At 37.4% G+C, this 19,652-nt stretch overlaps 1 protein-coding gene across 2 annotated transcripts; it reads left to right on the forward strand.

The window, feature by feature from the left end:
* The first annotated feature begins 224 nt into the window (after nt 1-224).
* Nucleotides 225-19,652, forward strand: LOC131771014 (macrophage mannose receptor 1-like). 2 transcript variants are annotated; one of them, XM_059086764.2, is made up of 7 exons: nt 225-530; nt 15,525-15,780; nt 16,414-16,565; nt 16,788-16,829; nt 17,026-17,427; nt 17,596-18,162; nt 18,612-19,652. In XM_059086764.2, exons 1-7 carry the CDS (start codon nt 434-436, stop codon nt 18,617-18,619), a joined length of 1,524 nt encoding a protein of 507 aa, XP_058942747.2. In that variant the 5' UTR covers nt 225-433; the 3' UTR covers nt 18,620-19,652. The 2 variants fall into 2 exon arrangements, with proteins under 2 accessions (XP_058942747.2, XP_058942748.1); XM_059086765.2 differs by lacking the exon at nt 225-530 and adding an exon at nt 12,325-12,491.

A 19,652-nucleotide genomic window follows, 5' to 3' on the forward strand; every position in this document is an offset into this window, starting at 1 on the left:
GGAGTTATTCGCGTGCGCTTTCTGGCAGGAATAAATACCGTAACTTGCAATCATGAAAAATCGAAAAAATCTTTTAATCCTTAAGATTATCAAAACAACCTGAAGAACAAAAGAAACTGTGTGAATGGTTGACACTATTGATCACTTTACTTTTTAAACATCCACTTGGTACCCTGCGCCTTTCTCCGCTTGTCATTCGGCAAGGAAAGAAATTACCGTTTGGATAAAAATATCGTCAGTGGGAGCTCTGTTTATTGAAAAGTAAACCAACTCCCACGACACCGAATTCCATGGTTAACCACTAAGGCGCGGTTACTGAAACACGTGCGTGACCAAGTTGACAGAATTGGACAGATATATTTATATTTAAGGAAGTCCGTGGGTATATCGTTCGACAGTTGGAGGAAGGATACAGTGGCAACCGCTTGAGAAAATGGCTTTTCACATCAACAACAAATTCGCTCAAGTAGCTTTAGTGATCGTCCTCTCACTATTGCGTTTAACTTTACAACAGCATCATCCCGGTTTCCGTAAGTAATTCTCCTTTTCATTACCTTTTTTCCCGATTGAAATTGCGAAAATAGCGCCGGAAACTTCGGTTGCTAAAAGCATTCTTTTATATTTTGATGAATTCACGCTACCTTCACGTGATATTGTGCAACCTTTGGCCCAGTTTATCCAAAGACAAATATTTCTGTCAAAATTCAGACTTCTTTCATTTTGGTGTAAGGTCGTTTGGAGTATGATTTAAAATTTTCCACTGGTAGGCTTCAGTAGAAAAATTATGCTGTGCTAAACTTGTGAAAGCCTTCTCTGTTGGTGTTGAAACCAAAATTATAAAACGGAACTTCTTTCGACAAAATCGCTCTATAGGCTAAGTCAATTCCCCTCGTACTGAGACAAATCCTCTGCAAAAACACAAACTTGCTCAGCTTACACTAAGCCATCCAAAGGGGTGTAGAATATCAAGTTGTTCATTTGCTTCTTTTTTCAATGTTAAAATCGAATTAAAAGAGCAGACAAATTTTTCGACTCTAGAAAGTAGAAAAAGGGATCGATAAAATCAACTAATGCGGTAATTTCAAACGCCCTTTGTGTGACAAATCTAAGGATGTTTCCAGCCAAAGCAGACTGCCTACAAGCTGGCACGCAATCGCCACATCTTTCGTATGAACACCGTAGCGCGTAAAGTATATACTTTGTAAAAGGAAAGTTGTCAAATTAAGATAAAAATCTACAAGAAGTTTTTTCCTCTTAGTCATGAACATCATTCCTCGAATCTAATTGTTTTTCCCAAACGTTTTCATGTTAGACAACGCTCACGCGCAAGTTTTAATCCATCTAATAAGTTGAAAGAGGTTAAGAATTTGGACAGCGAGACATGCCGAAAGGTTTTTAAAACTTTAAAACTGCACGTAGTATCATATGGGTATTGTCATTTAAAGGGGTTATCCAAAATCTCAATATACTTTCCGTCAAGAAGGTTAGAAGGTGAGTTATGTGGTTTAGATTTAGGAAATATCTTTCCTAGAGGGTATTTCATCAACTTCCGTTTTAGTCTTGACCTCTTAGGCAATATGGTTAAAGTCGATCAAAATCCTTCGAATTTTCTCTCCAATATGGTATACATAGTTGAATAAATTCAAAGTTAGATATTACGAGACGAAAGTAAAGTAAGGTACAGTTTCAGTTGATTAAGGTGAGCTCCAAAATGATCATGGATATGAAAAGCCCGAAAAGATTATCCTCTGATGAGGGGTTATTTTAAGTCGTTAGATTCTTGTGCTAAATGGATTAGCATACGGCATTTACATCTGAGAATTTGCGGTTTTTCCGAAATCTTTACAAGGAACATGAAAGTTAAGAGTATATCGAGGTGTTATTTCTTAAAACTCGATCGTTGAGTAGATAGAGCTGTCACGAAAATAAAGATCAAAACGAAAACGAAGCCTCACCTTACACTTAAAGTTGTAAGCCAAAACATGCATTTACAAATAAAGGACGCAGAGGATTAACAAGGATTACCCAGAGATAAGGGAAAACTCTTTGGGGCCTGTAACCTGGATTCAAGTTCCTAGTTTTAGACAGATATCAAGTTTATCGAACACAAGTCAGATTATTCTCATCCTTCCATGACAGAAATATGACAGAAATACAAAAAAATCTCGGAAAAAACGTTTCCTGAAAAATTTAAGAACCATTAGAATAAGAGAAAATCTTGTTACAAGTTGTAGTTATATATTTGACAGAATTGTTAATAATAGAAGTAGAACGTAATATAGGTTCCAAGATCTTTAAGAAGAAAGTAAAGTTGTAGAAGATCACCCATTCTTCCTGGAACTGGACGCGTTTAACGAGCTTCGGTGGTATTCAAATTCAAATATTAATTTTCTGTCTAAATCTACTTAGATCCAGAACTTTCCGTACATCAAAAAATCAGACAATTCTAAGCTGTTTAACCAAGAGATCCCTTGGTTTAACGAATCGGTCATTTTAGCGCTAAACTTTATTGAATGCACGCAATCAAGTAGTTTACTTGACGAAATTACATAATAATAGTAATGCTGAAAGGGGCAAGAATTGCAAATGATCACTTTTGTCTCAAGCGTTGCCACGTCAACTCGCATATTGAAATTTTCTTCATTTTCAGAATCCCAATGTTTAGTTTAAATCTTCTAGATAGATAAGTTCACTAGGTTTTTTTTAATGGTTTGTTATTTGAAGATTTTCTTCCATACCATAAGAATTCTCCGTAGCAAAAGAAAATTGGAATTATCTTTACCTAACTCTTATAACATTCGAGCTTAAGGATTCCTTGTCTTGTTACTGATCTCATGTCACACGCATGTTCTGTCATTTCTTAGCATCTTTTTTTGTACAGTATATGTGAGCGCTTTGTAACCCCCCTCCCCATGAATAGTCCCATTCTTCAGTCAGCTAATGTAATTGCAACAGAGTTCAGGGGCGTTTCTATTTTGTCATCTTAACAATTCATAATCGTAAAAATCGGTCATTTCATGGCAGGACACACAGCTGGTGGTTAAAAGTTTGTTCCCTTACAACTTAAACTCCAGTCTTGCAATTGATATCATACATTTTAAGTTAATTTATCTTCTTCGTCTTCGTGGTCGTTTTTGTTGTTGCTATATTCGTTGGTATTTCTTATTACCCCCGTTAAAAAACCGAGAACTTTTGAAAATCAAAGGTGAATAACAACAACCCTTTCAGAGGCTTAAGGTTTGAGGAATGATAAAAGCAACCTACTTTTCCTGTCTACGGTCCAGTGTGCAGTTGTTGGGACTGTATTTGTGCAAATGCGTTAAAAGATTTAAAATAAAGGCAATTGTTTAAATAGTTTTCCTTTATTGATAGACAAAGTGTTCTGGATAATTCTCTCTCCCAATTTCATTTTGTTTTGGCGAGATCAATGACACGCACGTGTGATTATACTCAACAAAGGCTGACTGATCAAGAAATTTTAAAGGGGGCTCAAAGATTAGGAGCTTACATGACGGCTACATAACTGCTTTGGTGGAAATGATCCCAGGAAAGATTAGTTAGTGATATGTCTTGTTTTAAGCACTTGTCTCATTTGAATAGGAAATAAAAACTGCAGTTAACTTCGTTAAGAAAGATTTTTAAGATCCGGAGTGGTAACTACATGGAGAAGGATTTTGGGGATTTTTTTTTCTGTCGGAAAATTTCGGTCTCGAATTTAAACAATTTAAGCAATTTAAACAACCAGGAGCTGACTTTGGAAAGCATGTAGATGATAGGCTTAAGGTTACAGAATAATCCAGCAAAGATATGAAGAAAATTATTTTGAGAGGACAAAGTTATCTGGAGTCGCCTAAATTCTTTCTGAGTGGATCATCACATTGCGTTTATTTTTTGTGATTTCAAGACATTTTAAGTGTCAAAATTCTCCTTTCACTGAGTGTGACATGAATGCTGACAGCATACCAGACGATTTTGGCCAGATCTATTCAGCCCTTACAAAATATTACTTCAAGTTTCATATTGTTATTTCATCCTCCAAGAATCCATGGTCTGCCATGAAGAAGATGAAGATGGATTCTAGTCACAACCGTCGAAATAAATTTTTGGCAGCCAGCTGCTGAATAGATAAAAAAAAAAATTGGGTAAATTAGGAAGCTAGGTTCTTTTAGCTTATACCCAGGTCATCTTGTCATGTATCGATTATATAGGGCTGCTTTGGACATCCCGCGAAAAAAACAACATTTTTAGGATTAGTTGAACGTATAGTAAGCAAGTACCTATACAGGTTAACGCTAAAAGTAAGCACTTCACTGAAAAAAGAGAACAAAGTCTTTCACTAGTCCAACATTCTAATTGCTTTTTATTTGTCTTACACATTGACAATATAGGATTCGTTATTTTTCTCCGTGTCAATCCAGAGCTTTCCCACATTTAAGCATTTTACACTCTGTCATTTTCAACCAAATGTTCATGAACACACACAACCTAGATGGAATTACATTATGATAAACATTAAACAGGCCATTATCTGAAACCATTCATCATCAACATTTAAAAGCATATAAGAATTCTTTTGGATTCTATCGAGCAACCATGTAAAAAAAACTATTGTCAGGGTTCATTTTTCTACTTTTATGTATACGTTGAAGATCTTGGTATGAAATCAGCAGTTTTAATAAGCACGTTAGTGTTTCCCATCTAACTGTTATTTTTTGTCTCCTCCCATAAATTAACTTGCACATGACAACAATAAAACGCTTTAATTTGAGAGGAATCATTATCACGTCTAGAAACCGCAAGCAACCCCGGGTTCTCTCTCTTGTTTCCCGTGGAGGAAGTTGATCACAAACAATTATGCATCAAATCACATTTTGACCTGTGAATAATGAGTGACGAATTACATCGTTCTTTACCGGTGAATGGGTTTTCAGCTTCAGCTCGCAGGACCCTCGAAGGGTCAAGGCGAGACGTGACTACACCGGAGTAAAGAGCTATTTATTTTTGGAACGATAGGAAATAGGAAGTATTTTAAGAGGGTATTTTAATCGTGCCAAACGTGAGCTTGTTTTTGCGGTTGGCATGGCCGTTGGGTTTTTTTATTTCCAACAGGCAAACACGGTTCATTAACGGGTCCAACTGCAGGACACTGTACCAGGATCAGCACCAAACCCAAATAAGATGGCAAAGGGGGAATCCTGATCCCGTTCCACGCACGTATTTTTGACAAATCAAATCTTCAAGTATATAAAAGAAAAATTTTGAACCCCTCTTCTCGAAGGTTTCGGGGAAATCTTGAGGTTTTCACAAAAAAAAGACAAAAAAATCAGAAAGCAAATCACGTCTGAAACTGTTTCATCAATTTACCGATCCCGCTCACCTTTCCCTAAAATTTGCGCGTCACACATTAATTTGGCCTTAATCACGCGTCACTTTTAAACCCTTTGGGACACTCCACAAACACAAACAGAGCTTTACATGATTTATGGATGAAAACTTGGGAAAAAGCTCCCGTGTGTAGATAAAGCGAACAGTTAGCTCTGCATTAAAAGTTGATCAGAGTTCAGGTTTCGTACTGCTTCGACTTGAGCCTTGGTTACACTTATTCAGCCGTACGTTATTCTGTTATAAAATGAGCTCAGTGGTGAAAGTAATGACTGTTGAAAACCTAAGTGGTCACTTGACGTCTTAGCCTCGCCAATAAGTAAAAATCCCTGGCAAACTGTATTATTTTAATGACTGTGGTCGAGCATAGGTGTCTGGCACGTTACTATTGGTCAAAAATTTGGCAGGGTTTCACTTTTGTGTGAACAAGAGGTCGCTGTGCTAGCTTACTAGGAATTATGCCAAAACTGAAGTTCTCTTTGCGAATAAATCGTCAACCAGACCATGACCTAATGGTGAAACAAAGGCTTCAGCGTATTTCAGAAGCGGAATATTTTGGTACAACAAGCTTGATTTGCTAAAAGTCAGGTTTCTATGGAAAATTATAACAACCATGGTGAATGAGTTCCTGTTAGGGTGGCTCGAGCTAAGTCACCTGGAACGAGTTCTAAGTTTGGCTTATCATAAATCTTATTCATATATATTTTCTAGCAAGGCCTTATGAGCGAATACACGAAAACCTTAATTTGCCAAAAGTTTGTCAATACAACAAGAATTCGAGTGCAAATTTGCGTTAAAGCGTTAAAGCGCCAAAGCGAGCCGTGACTATCCTTGCACCAGAGATCCCTTTTCTAAGTCACACAGTAAAATGTCCCGTGAACTACATGTACCAATCACTTGCGTAGGTAGTTGAAAGTAAAAAAAATACCTCACAATGTTTTTGAAGAGAAACGCCCTACTCTTCTTTTAAGTATCAGTCGTAATATGATAATCAAGAAATTTGTTTACAATTTCGACTTTACGCAGGAAAGAGGTGGCATAATTATTTTTAATGCTTATGGTTGGAGATCTGAGAAATGCCCTAAAGTACAAGAACTGGAAAATTAGTTAATGAGCGTAGCCCACTTAAGTAATTTTCTTAGTTTTGCTTGAGTTCTGTCATACATTGGAGAAATTCATTGCTTCATTGTGAGCTCTCGAATGCTTAGTGCTTCTAAACCTTTTCTTCAAAGACAAATACCAAACCACGCTGCTTCTCTTTGTAGTAAAAAATTATTGAACTTAGTTGATTTATACGATACAAAAGAAAGGATCATGAACATAGCGTATCAGAAGTTTTGCTGGTTCCTGTAAAAACAGCTTGGAGGTGTAACAAGAGATAAAATGACGATATCAAAGAGGAATGAAGATTAAAATTTAGAACCTTTTTACTCAATTCTCGTTTTAACTGGATTAACATCTAATTGTATTTTTTTTTCATTGACCGTAGTGTCGCAATCTTCAAAGTTCCAATCGCCTGGCAACTTTAAAAGCCCTTGATCAATCATTCTCAGACTGTTGTTGATAGTTAATACAAACAAAATACTGCAAAGAAAAAGATGCTCTAAATCAAGGGATAAATGCTTAATGAGGAATATTGTTGAAAAAGTATTTTGTATAAGAAGAGAGTTTTCAAAGAAAGAACGAGGTAACTACGTCTTTTGAAAATTAAGCGAGATTGCGACAATCGGTAAAGTTAAAACCAAGAAAGCTCATCCTCTTGAAAGCCAATTTTACATATAGGGTGTGAACAGGCTAAACCAGCTAAAATTGTTTTATAAGTTTCAAAAAGGAATTGTGTCATGAGCTGAAATGAATTGTGTCGTATCTCAATAATTTTTTTAAGGTATCTGTAATCCGTTTATTTTTTCGGAAATTGGATTTCCTGTCTCTGTGTCTTCGAGAAACTTCCAACACTAAAATAATCACAATCAAATTGATAGCTAAACAGATCCGACATTCCTGTCTCACGGTTTTGATCACCAAAAAATATAATAAAACAAAATAAAGATTATGACATCGATGCCCAAGTAGATCGAAGATCAGCGATTGGTTTTCTGTTGCCTTGAGACACTGTTTCCACTACCACCGTAACGCCAAAATACAAACCCCTTTTTCGCTGTTAAATCTTAATAAATGAATAGTCCTTCACAAATTCAAGTTTAGCACAAGAAGAGTAATTTTCACCTGTTGAAACGGATTCACAATAAACTCGTTTTCGGCTCTCAATGACCAAAATAGCTTCACGCACAAAAGCAGATGTCACTGGATGACATATGAAAGAGGGCGGCGAAGGGGGGGTTCCAATCACACATCACGCGGAATTTTTCTATTAAATCACGCATCACGGATAATTTTTTAACCAATCACGTAAAAGGAGTAAGTATCGGATGTATTATTGAAAATTGCATTGAATCCAACATATTTTATCCTGGAATAAATAGCGTTTTATTTGTCATGTTGCTTTTTGTTAGACAAAAAAAGACGACTTAGTTGTTGGAACTTGACGCTCCGAGAGCGTTTACTCGGGCTTCGTATCGCAATATCACATCGTACTTTACAAGTATGGAGCACAATAAAAACAAATCAAAGAATCAGGACATTTAACACAAGAGTTAAGCTTAGATATTTACTGTTCAAGTTGCTTCGTTGAGTATCCTCTTCATCCAATAGCTTGTTGTTTGCCTCACCTTCGACGTTCTGTTCACGAAGATTTTTTATTTTTCAATTCAACATCTGAGGTGTTCGTCTGGGCATCATAGTCGTCATAGTTTGTTGTTTAATAAGTCAGAAATCATAGTTTTGACAATGTTTTTGTAGTTTGAACCCATATATGACCCATCAGCTATCTCACGAAAACTAGTATGAACTTTACTGATTTGGCTATCTTTCAACTTGCGGCCACTAGTGGCTCCAAGAGTGAGTAGACGTCTGCGCCACCTTAACTTTTCTCTTTTGATACTTAGGCAATATTTATGTCAATGCCTTGCCCAATTTCCTTCTGTGCGGCAACTGTTTTTATGTCAGTAAAAGATATAACGTGGCTTTTGATTTCGTCTAGGTCAAAAATGTTTTCCTCGTGTACTTATTGCTTACATTGCAATCCTCTCGGTTGGCATAAAATGATACCAAAACTCTAACGTCTTTTACCGTTTCAGTCGTTTGGGTCGACATTCTTTCAGATCTTTCATTCGATGGATTCGGATACTTTCTGGTTTTTCTGGATACGATCTGGCGCACCACCACGACCAGGCAGTCGACAAAAATAGCATTGAAGGTCATAGTCCTTGTGCAAATGTTGACTTTACAAACTTATGCTTATTGTGTAACGATTATTTGGACGAAGGTCAAAGACATCGAAGGTCAAGCGAAGGTCAGCAAAGGACGTAAAAGACCAGAAATAGTGTCACGACTGCCACGGCTTACTGATCTTTGTAAGACTCTACTTACTTTGAATGGTTGGTTTCCTCTTAGGTCAAAGAGCGTTCATTATCACGGAAATCTAATTAATAAGTCTCATAAATCACGCTTCACGGGCTTATAAAATAGAAAATCATGCATCACGTTGTCGTGTGCGGTCCTGCGTCACGCGGATAATTTAGCATCAATCACGCGTCACTCTGCAAATTTTGGGGCCATCACGCGTCACGCAAAAACCCTTTGCCACCCTCATGAAAGGGCATGGACTCGGTGAAATTAACTGAAAGAGCAAGGAGAAAAATTAAGGTCTTCGACGTTTTTAGCTTAGCTTTTTTGTAAACACACCTGTAATCATAAAAGCATCATCGCCTGTTTTAAGCAGTTATTATGTTGTAAAAAAGGAGATAAGAAGCCAAACTTTGAGGGAGTTAAGAGTAGCAAGTTGCCCGGTGCGTTCAGTTTGTTTCATGTTATAATGCATGTTAGCCCAGCGCTTAACTCATACACGCCGGTTGATTGATTCAACTTTTTAATCAATCAATCAAATTATGGTTTACGTTTGCTCTTATGCTAAGGAACCCCGCTCCATAATTACAAAATATGTCCATTACTTTTCCAAAAATGACATACTATTTCGTGGCAGAATCACATACCTTTGAATTTCAGCCGAAATATGCTTCAGAAAAAAGTTCTCTGCAACTATCTATTCATACTAACTCTCAATTAAAAAGAGAGTTGCTTTCTTTTTCAGTAATGAAATTACCATGGCCAGCTTCTACCGTTAAAGGCAAGGGGGGGAAAAAAACCTACGACCAAAGAAATCATATTCCTAGATAATGACTGAAGTACTTGAAAGAAGACTATTCCCTTTGACTAAAATTATTCCATATGAATATGTCAAAAAGTGTTTTGAAATTCGTAATTGAAAGCTTCTTTTAGATCTGAGATTTTACTATAAACTGCAAGAATTTGGGACGGGATCGACAAATCATGGCTAAATTACAATCGGTTTTTGTGTTCCATTCCAGTTTCATGTGAATTTATTTTTTTTTCTCGCGAGTTATCATTTCCGTTCCACCCTTACATCCCGTTTGTTTTTAAAAAATATCAGGACCTTGTTCACCTCGTTTTGTTTTGTATCTTTTGTTTTGATGGAGTTTTGAGTTTTCTAGTTTCAGTAAATTGTTCTGACAATCGTCTTTGCGAATTGATCGTGTTTACGTCTGAAGATGATTACAGCAATTGCTTTTACGTCTAAAAATGATTACAACCGCTCTTTGTCTAAAGAGTAAACAGCCGCCTACAGGAATGGCTCGGCAGTTTTAAAAATCAGTTCATGATGTAGGAGTTTCCTTTATTAACTTGTTTATTACTTACCAAAATGGCCCACGTACGTCAAAGTGTCGCATGCCTTGAAAACATCTTTCTCTCATTAACACAGCAGAAAAGAGGGAAAGAAACTTGATACTGAGCCATCCTCCGGCTTTTTCTTTGTAGAATGTGTTGTTGCCGGCCTTGCAGTGTAAAATTAAAACGTGATCTTGATATGATTATTTCCGTTTTCGCCCCCTGATTTCCAAATTTAACAATCAAAAAGAAGTAAACAACCCACACAGAAACATTTTCCCGCAGTGTCGATAGCAAGGAGTTACCATAAATAATTTGGCCGAATACCTCTGGGGCAGTTTAATTAGGGAACAAAGAACTGTTATCCGATTTGAAAATTTTCAGCTCTTGGAGAGAAGATAACTTTAGGCATTCACAGATGCTCAAAATCCAATCTCAGTAGAACTTGTGACGAGTTGGAGATAAAACGCATGCGGAATACAGTATTCTTTCTTCCACCAAAATATTATTCTCACGTTCTAGTAGAGAAGTAGGGGACCAAAAGGGCTACAAATTTACAAGACAGCTAACCTAAATAGCTCATTGTTATTAAGCTCTAAGAATATGTCCAGTTCCTGTTTAAGTTTAAGGAGGCTCACCCAAATACACCTTCTAGTGAGCCCGGTGCAGCAGTGATACAACAGCTAGTGCTAGACGTACAGTAGATTCTTTGAGAGAAAGTTTGCAAATACCAACCCTGAAAAATTGTTTTTTGTTCTTTCGAAAAGCTCGTCTCTTCCTAACAGAGTTCTTTTAGATGAAGCGAGAAATTTCCCCTCTTTTTTGACTAATTGAATTTAGAAATAAGTTAATGTATGATGATTGAAGATTTTTCTATTACCGGGAATAAGTACGTCTCTATAGACTTCAAGTATCTTCTTTATGGATTGAACCACCGACACTCGTTTCATGGTGGTCTGTGTAGTGCACTCGATTCCCTTTTATTGATGACAGAGTCGTCTATGTTCCTGTAATTTAACTGGTTTTTTTTTATTACTTCTTCCTTTCCATTAACTAAGGTCTTAATAATAACCATTTTTCCCAGAGTATAATGTCTCGTTTTCCAGAATGACGTCAGCCCAACTAAGACAATCAAACAAAGCGTTTTTACATCGTGAAGATAACTCCTTTCTAATAATAAAAAGTGGAAAGTGTTTAGATCGTGCCTTTTCCTAGTTTGTTATCACATAACCCCATGGTCCTGTAAAAAAGGATGTGACTCCAAATTTGTTGAGATATAACTACCCTAGCCATGATAACAGAGCGATCCTCTACTAGAGGCCAGGGTAACATTCAGCATTTGGTTGTTAGGTCTTTCTTTCCATAAACTTCAGCAATAAAGGCTTTTTGATTGAAGTATCAAAATAACCTTTGCCCGCCGGATCTGCAGCTACTGCAAGCAGAACATACCGACGTACACAAGAGGTCTTAAATATTTTCACACCCTCCCAATTTAGTCAAACTAAACAGAAAACAGTCAGAAAACAACCTTTACTCAAATGGAAGGCTCACAACGGGACATCCGCCATTTCAGACGTAGCGTCGCAAAATTTCGAAGAAGTCAATTCAAATCAAATAACCCCGTGCACAAGACAATCCGAACCACCCTGCCTTCTCAGATGTTGTGGAACGTCTATCTGGTGCAAATTACCGAATTTGATATTTTGAATTTCACCCCGCGAAAAATAGTTGTTCCCAAACGAACCCTGCATATGATTTACGTTATGCGATGACGATAAACAGATCAAATTGTATAACAAATGTTTATGATTGAATAGCCCGAGATAAACTTTAACCTGACAACAGCCTTTGCTTTAAAAGGAACCAAATTGCTGATGACACCGAGAGGTCGGTATAGATATGATCTCGCTTGTCATGTAATAAATAAAGTGCGGACTTGCTCAAGAGCGTTCCAAAAATAACGTCATCTCTTATTTTCATGCTTCGGTAAACATCTTAAGAATACCTTCCAAAGTGGGCACTTAACATTAACTCAATAAAGGTGACGAAAACTGTGCCTGTCAAATTTATAGACACGTGGCATAAAAAGGATCATCTTTCGTCTGGTGATGGCAGTGAAAAAGCTATTTGAATGCCAGGTATTGATCGATAGAGCTCAGTTAAATCTTTGCCACGGAGTTAGTAGAAAGTTACTTTTTCAGACCGTCGGTTGAGTAAGAGGATGAGCTCGTTGATTTTGGTTACCCCTGCACTCCTTTTGGTTTGCTTGTGTTCATCAGTCTCGGCTGGAAGCAAAGGATTTCGTAAGTAGGACTTATTTATTCATTTGTTTATCCGGTAAAAAAGGACGCTTTAAGTCGCTGAATAACATTTGAAAATCTAATTAAACAGGAGGACGTTTAAGTAAGTTGAGTTATCAGCGTCTTGACTTAACTTTCAATTCTTTATGGCTCTCAAGCCCAAAATTACCACGTATAGTTAGCTGGATGCAGTTGTTCATGTTGCCCATATTTATAATTTCTTAGAAGTTAGATTAATTAAAACCGTTTGCGTGTAGCTATGAGCATAGTATTTCAAGATGGATTTCCACGCCTCGATGTAGGATTTGATATCGTTTTCTGCGCTTCAGACTACAAAGTTCCCACGGCGACAACTTGGACAATGCGAAGGAAAAATATAAAGAAACACAAATGATGACCAGTCATGGCAGGAATTTTTAGGAAGAGGGAAAGTGAAAACTGTGTGAACGAGTGATGGAGGATTCAAAGTAAAACAAAGTGCAGTCTTGCAATTGAAAGAAGAGGGGTTTTCTCAAATTTCTGGGAAAGTGATCGTTGTGTTTTTGTTAATCTATATGAGACTGCGAAACGTTTTGAGACTGGGAACGTTTTGAGACTGGGAACGTTTTGAACTTTAATTCAAGTGTTGACACAAATTGGGGAATGATTCACATTCGCTTTTTTCGACGACCGAGCTGAAGATTTTTTTATCTATCTATCTTAAGGCAGTCTGATTTAAGAAGAAACGACGAATATACTGTTTGATTTTTCACGTAATTCTTCGAATAAAGGCGATATCCTGAAAAGAAGAAAAATTCGAAGTATAGAAAATCTTTGCCACAATAGGAATCCTGCTGTGTTTGTCTCAAGGTGTGCATGGAAAATGTGAAAAAACTCCATCACTTACAAGATATTTGCTGAATTTCATCTTATTTCATCAATTAACTGTTAAATTACAGATCATCATACTCAGAGACCCACACGTTCGTATTTTAGTACATGCCCATTAGAATAAACACTCACTGGGACCTCGAGTGGCTTTTGAAAAATCCTGAGAAGAAGACGGCTTCCTAAATAAGAGACTCCTAGGAAAATTCTCTCTAAACTTTGTTGCGCAACAAAGCTTTTCCGGAAAATCATTTAAAAGGTTAAAGAGTAGGATACCTTGATCAAGATAAGTTAATTTTTTATCAATCTGCCGAAAAATGTTAATGGTTTAAAAAATGCTGAAATTAAAAATCCGTTACGCAACAGTTTTTGCTGACCAAAGCAAAAAACTCTTCGCATTATAATGAAAAGTATTTCGTCCTTGTGATAAATATTTGGCGGTTGAAGGCATGTGCAATATTCCTTTCGCACATCTTGCTACTTCCGGGGTAGGAAGACTTTCCAAATGTTATTTTTCTTTTTCGGAATAGTGATGAGACGGAGGTTAAACAGACTAACGATCTCTGGTCTCCGTTTGTTAGGTTCTCGTAGCCTTTTGTAGCCAGAGTGTGTGGACTTTATTTGAGGCACGCTTAAATTCGTGTGCAATCCTTACGTAACTGGTTTAGCTAAATCATACTGGTTATTTGTTACATTCCTAGCTGCCGATAACAAAGATTTCTTTGTGGGTATAATTTTTCAACACCTTGACGCAATAAAACGTCTTGACAATTTGAAACATGTTAAGGTCAGGAACATTTTCAACATAAGCCTCTGACAATTTTTAAAAATAGGGTAATGATCGTAGAGGGTAAAAGCTCCCACCAGGAGTTAGAGCACCAATAAATCAAATCATGTATCATAACAAATACCTATACAATTAAAGAGAAAGCAATATAAAGAAAATAGATGAGAAAGCCAGTCTTCTGGCTAAAAATAGATATCCCCTATGAAACACCTCTAGAAACTCTTGAATAAGGATCAAAGTCCCCGCTAGCATTTATAGCAAAATTATTTTATCTATCCGCCTAGACGAGGCATGGTACTGTGATAACTAAAAACACATATATTCTCAATACCCCTTAAGTGAACGTAACGAAATCAGTATGTCAATATTAAAATCATTTGTATGGTTTCTGCTCAGTCAAAAGGCATGCATAGTTTTGTGAACCTCTTCTCCGTACAGATCTTCCTAACATGAGCTAAACAGCTGAGCTGAGCTTAGTAATGGGTACAGTCTGGAACAAGCAACATCTGTTACTACACGATGTGTCCAAGACATTGAATCAAACCTACGTCCAAAACAAATTAGAGAAGAAAGAAAGAACGATTTTGAGTCCTCCCTTTAGTTTTATGGATCTTTTTCTGGGCAGTACCGTCTACACATACATATTTTGCTCATAAAGAATTGATTTGTAAACTCCCGCGTCTGATGAGTTTCGCGACTGCCGCTATGAGTTAAAAGTATGGGCAATGTGACATTGTGACACGAAAAAGAGACACAAACAAACAAATAAAACAAAAAGATTAATTTAGTATTATCAACTGTGTTGATAATGTCAATTGGCCACCATGAAAGGTTTAAAAGCTGACGTTTCGAGCGTTAGCCCCTCGTTTCGAGCGTCAGTACTTCGCCATTCTCTCAAACGAAGGGCTAACGCTCAAAATGTCAGCTTTTAAACTCACCCACCACGGCAGCACCACGGTTTTTTTTAGAAACTTACCCCCTTTAAACAAAGAGATTCCTTCATTTCTTGATTCAATATGTATTCAACATGGGCTAGGAAAATAAGGACGGTGATAACAATGAAAATCGTGTAGAGGTTGCTGTATAAATATCTAACAACACTCCACCCGAAAGAACTAGAAATCCATTGAAAGAAATTCATATTTAAAGCCATTTTTCGAGGAGAGAGTTCGACGATACGTTCATTCTAGAATGGCCACATGAACAATCATTCTTAATGTTCAATAGAGACAAAAACATGACTTCAGTTTATATGCTTGGTGGGAAAAAGGCCAAGAGATGGGAATATTCTGTTTTAATTTAAAATATATCTGGATATATAGTTAATCGTTTGCATAATTATATAGAGATAATTGTTGAGACGAGCTTTTTTTATTCCATAGTGTTCGAAAACGGTGACTACACCTACAAGATTGTGCTACCCAGCGATGACAGCCGAACGTGGTACGAAGCCGAAGAAATATGTCGAGAGTACGAAGGCGGGCATTTGGCGAGCATTTCCAATGAGGCAGAAAACCAATATTTAAATGAAAAGATTCAACTACTGAGCAGTTCCCCCCGGGAGCCGGAACAACTTTGGCTTGGTGGAATAGATGAAGATGGACGTGCTTACAAATGGGTAGATGGAAAAACTTTCCAGTAAGTAGGGTGCAATAAATTAAATTCTGAGAGTTCCCTCTTTACAGACGTTTTCAAAAAGGCTGGTCAAATTATCCTGGATTTTAGCATTGCATAAAAGTGCGACGCTTACTCAAAAATTAATTGCGCCCAACAACTACCTCGGAAATATGGGCGATTTACAATTTTTTAAGTTCTGGATTCCAAGGAAATCGAACCCACTGATCTTCGCCTAGTATGGAAGTGGAGAGGAAGACATATGTTCACACAAATTACATTCAGGATGAAGCTTTGTTGTGCATTAACATCATTTAGAATAAACCTAAGTTGGCAAGCATACTGTTCAAATGATCCGAAGCACAGTTTTGAAGGAAAGTGTAATATTTTTGGGCCCTCTCAGTTTGTGACAAACAAACCTACTTTCAACCTCAAGTAGGATGCATAAAACTGGTCGAAATTATAGAAAAACACAGGAGTAATCCGAAAATATTCCAGATGGAAGAAGGTTGTTAAACATGGAGAATTAAAGGTGATTGTCATTGACAATCCTCAAAAACTTAGCTAAATGAGGCAAAATGAACGAAAGGCAATACATCCGCCTTCTGTTATTTCATCATTTTTACTGTGTTCCATTGCACTCTTTATTCTATAAAGATATGACGCAGCGTTCTGGGCACCCGGCGAAGCCAACACGGAACCCTATAATGAATATGAAATCTGCATTGCAATGAAGTCCACTGGTGATTTAGGAGATTGGAGGGAAGATGACTGCTATAAGCCTAAAGGTTACATCTGCAAAATTGAAGGTGAGTTCTAAGGTCAAATTTGATAGGGGGTTCTATAAAGGTGAGTGCAATTCCCCCGCCCCTCTTGGTCAGAAAAATCTCCGTGGGCTCCTTTGATAGATTTTTTGATAGATCTTTTCATCTTCTGAAAATTATGGTTTCGGAAATATCTTTGCGTAACATGCCCCCCAACCACTTTGTAATCAACGCTAATGTGGTTGCGTCTTTCTGTTTACTACGCAGGTATCCCTAAGAGACTCTTGGAGCATAAAAGATTTGGTTATGGTGAGTTTTTAAAGCAAATTAGCGTAGTAAATATACAAATTGCCTCAGAGAAAGTATTCTCGAATACAGACATATTAATATAATCACGTTGAATGTAATATTTCAAATCATCACCGGAAAGTATTGGTCACAATCATTTGACAATTGAGATCATCTTCGACCTCTCCCAATGTAATGTGATCTTTCTTGATTTCAGAATTCGATCAAGGGACTTTCATATACAAGTTCTTTTTCATTCAGTACGAGATGCTTACGTGGCCAGAAGCCGAAATATACTGTCGTGAGGTAGAAGGGGGCCACTTGGCCAGTATTCGTACTTTAAAAGAGAACAAATACATCGAGAGGAAACTGCGCATGCTTAGGTACTACTATGGTTACTCCAAGTGGTGGATCGGAGCCTCGGACCTAGAAAATGAAGGACAGTTCAATTGGACTGATGGCAAGCCCTTCGCGATTCAACGCTGGGTTCCAAGGGAACCCTCAGGGCGCCATAGGGGCAGGGAAGAAGATTGTGCTGTAATTACTGCTGATCCATATTGGGGAAGATGGAGGGATGAATACTGTTTACATCATCTGCCTTTTATTTGCAAGATCAGAGGTGAGACAAGGGTACTTAGTATCTCTTCTTCCAGTAAGGCAAAATCTAGGCGCAGCGGGATGTTTTTGATGGATCATAGTCACCGCTTGATTGGCCTAATTTATTAAGAGTTTTTGAATAACCTTCATTTTGGTGACTCAATCTTTATGGATTTTTCTCTTGTTTTAGTTTGCAGTCAGCGAGCTGACATTGCTTTTATAGTGGATGCATCTAAGAGTGTGAAGTTAAGTGGCTTCAGAAGTTCCAAAGAATTCATCAAAGCAGTGCTTCAGCGATTCAAAGTGTCCCAGACTAACGTTCACGTGGGTTTGATTCGCTTCTCCACCCGAGCCAAGATAATTTTCAACTTCGAAGAGCACTATTCAATGAATGACCTTAATGCAGCTATCGACGCCATGGAATGGTCCAAAGGATCAACCTACACTAACCGGGCCCTAAAATTGGCGAGAGAACAACTTTTTCTTGAAAAAGAAAATGGGGGTACCGCCCGTGCAGATATTCCAAAGTTCCTTGTAGTGATGACAGATGGTATTTCAAGAAATCCGACAATGACAGCTAAGGAAGCCACCGAGTTAAAGAAAAAGGGTGTTCATATTGTTGTGGTAGGAGTCGGTTTCATGCGGAAAAGAAGCGAGCTCCTGAGCATTGCGAGTTCTCGCTGGGATGTCATAACCGCCCGGTCATTCAAGACTTTGAAAAGGATCGTGGCTATTACAAAGGAGAAAGTTTGTGGAGGTGAGTAATGATAAGCCCCTAAGAGAAATGGGAGAGAAAATGAAAATCTGTGAAATCAGGGGAGGATCCAGGTCTTATACTTAAGGCTATCCATGTTTATACCGCTAACGAAGATTCCACAAAATAACCGATTCGGTGCCTGACGTCTTATGAAGTGTCTATGCGTTTTTCGAAAAGAAAAAACAAAACAAAACAACAGCAACAACAACAGCAAAGCAATACACTGGTACCGCACTCACTTGTGAAGGTTTTGTTAAAGGAACAGGAATTCAAAGTAAAGCCCAAAAACGTTTCCCTAGAGTGCAAAAAAATTGTGATGTTTCTGAGTGAATCCATTCCACGTAACCATATACGTACCGTGGGGCTTTATGGGAAAATGTGGAGATGTTAAGGCGTTTAATCTGTTAAGAATTGTAATTAAAATTGCTAATTTTTCTTTTCCTCATCAGCGCTATAAAAGGTTTACATTCAAATTGAGAATGATGATGAGACATGCATAGATCACGCCCGAGCAACGAGTGCACGTCGCAGCATAAATAAAAACTACTTACAGTCCCCGGATTTTAAAATTAAAACTTTATCGCCCCGACCCAAGATTGTCCGACTATTTTCAACTGTTGACTCATACGACGGTTACGTGGCATACAGTGAGTAACGACTTAGCTGGAAAGAAGAAACTCATGTATTTTAAGAACGTGGGCTCTAGAGGAAATAACTTGAGGGAGAATAAAATCGTAGATAGCACTAATAGGAAAACAATGTAAAATGTGTCGGTTTTTATGGCGTGGTGACAACCTGGTATACTGAACATCAAGCCTCTTCTGACTGTTCAGATGGGCCGCTTTATCAGTTTAGTCTAAGCAATGATATTCTTTACGTATCAGTCATTAAGTGAAATTTGTTTTATGAAAAAACGCGATGATATTTAAACGTGGTTCGCATAACGTAGCTCTATAATGGAGACGTCCCTGTCCATCTTATTCAACCTAGCTCAATAAAAAAAGCGTGGTAAATGAGCGGTTCCATATAAAAATGCAAGTTTGGACCTTGGGTCGAATAGTGTAAAATAATTACATAGATAAATTGTGAATATGTATAAGAAGAAAATTGGAGAAACATTTGATTGGAAAGTTCAACTTAAGAATTTTATTAAAATACATACAATATTTTGAAAAATGTTTCTGAATATGTTTAAGACGAGATCTGGGGAATCATTTCATTGGAAAGTTCAACGCTAGAACGTTATTGAAATACATAGAACATTTTGACAAATGTTTCGTCAAAATATTTTATGAACAATTTTATAACTTTTTTCGAAGCTTTCTATGTATTTTAAAAAGTTTTAGCGTTGAACTTGAAGTTTGCAATCAATTGTGAATATGAGGAAGAGAAAATTATGGAGAAAATAGATCTCCATTGGAATTCTGGTTTTAGAAACAGGAGTAGTGGAGAAACTAACAAAAATAAAGAAAACAAACCGTACACACAAA

Source organism: Pocillopora verrucosa, chromosome 7, assembly GCF_036669915.1.
Source record: "Pocillopora verrucosa isolate sample1 chromosome 7, ASM3666991v2, whole genome shotgun sequence".
In the NCBI taxonomy this organism is placed as follows: Eukaryota; Metazoa; Cnidaria; class Anthozoa; order Scleractinia; family Pocilloporidae; genus Pocillopora; species Pocillopora verrucosa.

Bases quoted from the DNA above. Each gene is read 5' to 3' on its own strand.
- LOC131771014 (XM_059086764.2), top strand. From the start codon at position 434: ATGGCTTTTCACATCAACAACAAATTCGCTCAAGTAGCTTTAGTGATC. The intron at 531-15,524 runs GTAAGTAATTCT...TTTATTCCATAG, and splicing joins ACAGCATCATCCCGGTTTCC to TGTTCGAAAACGGTGACTAC. The intron at 17,428-17,595 runs GTGAGACAAGGG...CTCTTGTTTTAG, and splicing joins TTTTATTTGCAAGATCAGAG to TTTGCAGTCAGCGAGCTGAC.